This window comes from Sminthopsis crassicaudata, chromosome 1 (assembly GCF_048593235.1).
Source record: "Sminthopsis crassicaudata isolate SCR6 chromosome 1, ASM4859323v1, whole genome shotgun sequence".
Classification (NCBI taxonomy): Eukaryota; Metazoa; Chordata; class Mammalia; order Dasyuromorphia; family Dasyuridae; genus Sminthopsis; species Sminthopsis crassicaudata.
The window spans coordinates 59,728,209-59,732,505 of NC_133617.1; the positions used below are offsets into that span (position 1 = coordinate 59,728,209).

Below are 4,297 nucleotides of genomic sequence, written 5' to 3' on the forward strand. Positions count from 1 at the left end.
GACAGAATCTTAGGATGTGACATTTCTCACTAGCTTTAGATACTATAATGCAATAAGCCATGATGATGATAATGATGATATTATTAAAAGTTCTCAGAGATATGACAGGCATTAAAGGTCATAAATCAGCCCCTTTCTCAGGTAAGAACATCTCTTCCACTGTCCATACAAGTAATAATTCCTTATTGATATAAGGGCCTCTGTTAGAAATTCAGAGGAAGGAGATCCTCAAGAAGTCATATAGTCCAATCTATTCCTTAGGAAGAATCTTCTCTAAACATACCTGACAATAACTGCTCTGTCCTTGTTTATTGTCTGCTCAACATTTTCATCAATGGTTTGAATGAAGTCATAATGAAACACTCATGAAACACAGAGATGACATAACATTTATTATGATGAGATAATTGGGATTTAAAAAAGCCTAAAAAGATTAAATCTAAAAAAATCAACACTAATGGATCACTTCTATTTTGACATCTCCAGTGTTTGGGAGCTCAATAAATTCAATGTGACACTGTACAACCATCTAGCCAACAACTTTCTTTAGTGTTCACTACGATAGCAAGAGAAACTTTTTGAATGTTTTTGAATAATACCAAACACCTTGTACATCAAGTTTGCAATTGTGAAATGATCCAGCCGCCTATTAATATGATCAAAAAATTAAAAGAACTTAGTTTGTTCTGAGTTGTTCATGAAGTTAGACTGACTCTTAAATGATCATTATTGCTCTCCCAGAATGTTCATAAACCATCTTTCAATCATGCCTAACAATCTGCTGAGAAATTACTAATGTTCAGAATTCTTCCTTAATTTGACTAATAGAATCACATTATTCTTGATCCAATGTTCGGGCATCTTTCCCATTCTCCACAATCTCACAAACATCAGTGCCAATGTTTCAATAATATACTTTAGGAATTTAAGAATCCTAGTATGTAGTTCATCCAGATTTGATCACTAGGAAATTAATTTATATATATATATATATATATATATATATATATATATATATATATGTATATATATATAAATAAATAAATTAAATTAATTACCATTCCTTCCATTTTCTTGATTTTTAGTTTCACTTTAACAATGATTGTGATAGCCTAAAGAACCAACTCCTTGTGTAAAGATCATGCAATTTATCAGAAAAAGAAAAAGTCATTTTAAATTTCACTATTCCTTCCATCTCTCTGTGTTTCATTTTCATCATTCTATCCATCTTGAGCCTATTCCATCCCTTCTTTTGATTTCTTCTCTGAAAAAGATATTGAAAAGTCCTTTTCATTAATGGTTGATACACCAATACTCAACACCAGGCCTATTTTTGCTTATCTCTACCACTTTTCAAGATGCCAGAATTCATTTTATTTGCATTTCTATTCTCTTGATTAAATGGTAGCATGTTTTCAAGTGGTGATTGCTCATAATTCTTCTGAAAACTTTTTGTTTATATTTTATAATCATTTGGAAGATGGCTATCTTATATTACATAAGTTGCTAACAATTTCTTGTTTATTTTAGATCTCAGACTATGAAAAGTAACATTTCATAGTATCCATTCTCCTGTTTGTCTTCGAATTCTGTTTTTATTTATTATTCATCAAAAACATTCAAATCAATTGTGAAGGGGATGTTTTAAATTCTTATTTCATTCTTTCTATACTTGCTTCCATACAGACTCATGGAAGGGGGAAATCAGTCTGAAATTTCAAAGTTCATACTTTTGGGTCTTTCAGACAAGCCAGAACAACAGAGATTCCTGTTCTGCCTATTCCTCTTTATGTACGTGATCACAGGTATGGGAAACCTACTCATTATGATGTCTATTAGTTGTGACCCTCATCTCCACATGCCCATGTATTTCTTCCTCAGTAACTTGTCCTTGGTTGACATCTGCTTCACCTCCACCACCATTCCCAAGATGCTGGATAATCACATAACCAAAAATAGAACGATTCCTTATGCTTGGTGCCTGGCACAAGTATTCTTCAATATTTGGTTTGCAGGGATCGATAGTATCCTCCTTGCCGCCATGGCTTATGACCGTTATGTCGCTATTTGTGCCCCTCTACACTATAACATAGTCATGACTCCAAAGGTTTGTGCCTTTTTAATAATAATATCTTGGTCTTGCGCCTGTGGCAATGCCCTGACAGAGACCCTCTTGCTGACCTGACTCTCTGTGGCCACAATGAAATTCCTCATTTTTTCTGTGACCTCAGTCCCCTTTTGAAGTTGGCCTGCTCAGACACCTTCATCAATGATTTGATGGTCTACACAATGAGAGCACCAACAGTATTTTTCCCCTTCAATGGAATACTCATTTCTTATGGTTATATTTTCATGGCAGTAATGAAGATTTCCTCTGTGAGTGGGAAGCAGAAAGTTTTCTCCACCTGTGGATCCCACCTCACTGTGGTCTGTCTCTTCTATGGGACAATCATTAGAGTATACTTCAGCCCCACATCCACCCACACAGCCCAAAAAGATACAGCAGCAACAGTGATGTACACTGTTGTCATCCCCATGCTGAACCCTTTTATTTACAGCCTAAGAAACAAGGACATGAAAAGAGCCTTGAGGAGGCTTATCCCTAGGAAACCAAGATTTATTATAAGACTATGAGATATCTTTTTTAGCTTTGGTACCGGTATCCCAGAAAACAATCCCAATTCTGTGAGAGAAAATTGGCAAGGAGTCTTCTCTAGTGTCACATGAAGTCAATTGGTTCCTATCCTGACTTTCTGAAATGATGAGTACAGAACTGGACCATTTGGCAGGATTTCTGGTTCTAGTGCTTTTTCTACTGAGGCAATTATGATTATCCTAGTGAATCATACTGAGATCATTTAACAACTCAATTCTGTATCTGGCTCAGATCCCTTCTATTCAGTTGTGGATCTAGTTCAATTTCTTTCTTTTGAGAAATTTGTATTCAGTTGTGGAAACTGTGGGAAAATGTTACTGCATTAATTAAACCTAGCCTCACATGACTGGGAAGCTGGACTACATCTGTCTATCTACCTTTTGTTCAAAAACCCTTAACTAAGGATGTAGGTTACACTGAGCAGAAACCAAGTCAGATACAAAATTGATATAAGAAGTTTTCTCACCATTTCACAAGCAATCCATGTATCTTGTCTGAAAACTAGCCCCATATTGGTCAGTCAGTTGTGGTTTCCATGTTCCTTTCACTGAATCTAGATACTTGTGGGAGAGCAAGACATCTCTCTATCTAATTTCAGGAAACTGGATCTGTTTAATCTACTCCTCCCTTCTTCAGACACATTTCAAACTCTACCTATCAAATCCTATCAAAGTATTTAACAAGTCAAGCCATGGTGAGTTAAAACTCTGATCTCCTAGACAATAGCCTTTTAGAAAAACTATCTGGCTGAACTTTCACTGAGAGATTTCTTTGCTGAAGACTGTCCCTCATTCCCTCTAGATCAAGCTTTCCTTAATCTTAGTCTTCTTCCCATCTAAAGTACGGTTACTCTAACATTACAGGGGAAATTTAACCCACACACTGCTGGAAATTTTCATACTCATTCTGAAGACTGGGAAAAAGATTACTATCTTGAAAGCAACAATGGGTTCCAAAAAATTCTGCCTTAAAAAAAAAAAAAAAAAAAAAAAAAAGAGAAAAAGTGTGCTGTTAAATTGAGATGCCTTTATAAAAATTCTTATTCACTGGGAATTTCCCAAACATAACTGGAGAGGGTAAATAAAAGAGAACTCTTAAGTTAGGTTAAGATATAATTAAAATAACAATTTTAAGATCCATGTGGGAAGACAAAGTCAAAAGATTGATGATAAATACCTACTTGGGGAAGGCAAGGTGGCAAAATTCTGAGAATCATAGATACAACTGAAAGGGGTATGAATCCTAGCCAGCTTTGATATGTTCCAAAAATCAAGATTCCAGGAGACACTTAGCAATGGGAGAAAGATGGCAAGAGCAACATTATCTCCCAAGAAAGCCATAGCCACTGAGAAAGGTCCAGAAAGAGAGGAAAGCTGAGGCATTGGGCCAAGGTATTGAGGATCAGAAACAGAGCCAGGAATAGAATAAAATAATTGGGGTTATTCATTTGTTTCAAGGAAAGCTCGGTGAGTAGAAGAGGTAGAGATACAACCAGAAATTAAGATGATATAAAACATAACAGCAATAAAAATTAAAACTGATTAAGTAAAATGTAGTAGGGAAATGAGATTATTCTTAAAGTCCCTTTCAACTTTCACATTTTATTATTATGTGACCTGGGCCTGAATGTTTTTTTGGCTG

The 4,297-nt window shown here is 35.4% G+C and overlaps 1 protein-coding gene across 1 annotated transcript; it reads left to right on the forward strand.

Annotated features, from left to right (window-relative positions):
- The first annotated feature begins 1,690 nt into the window (after positions 1-1,690).
- Positions 1,691-2,634, forward strand: LOC141551984 (olfactory receptor 1f45-like). Its single transcript, XM_074284300.1, is given in 2 exon segments — positions 1,691-2,180; positions 2,183-2,634. Coding segments are annotated over 2 exon segments (942 nt in total).
- Positions 2,635-4,297: the final 1,663 nt, after the last annotated feature.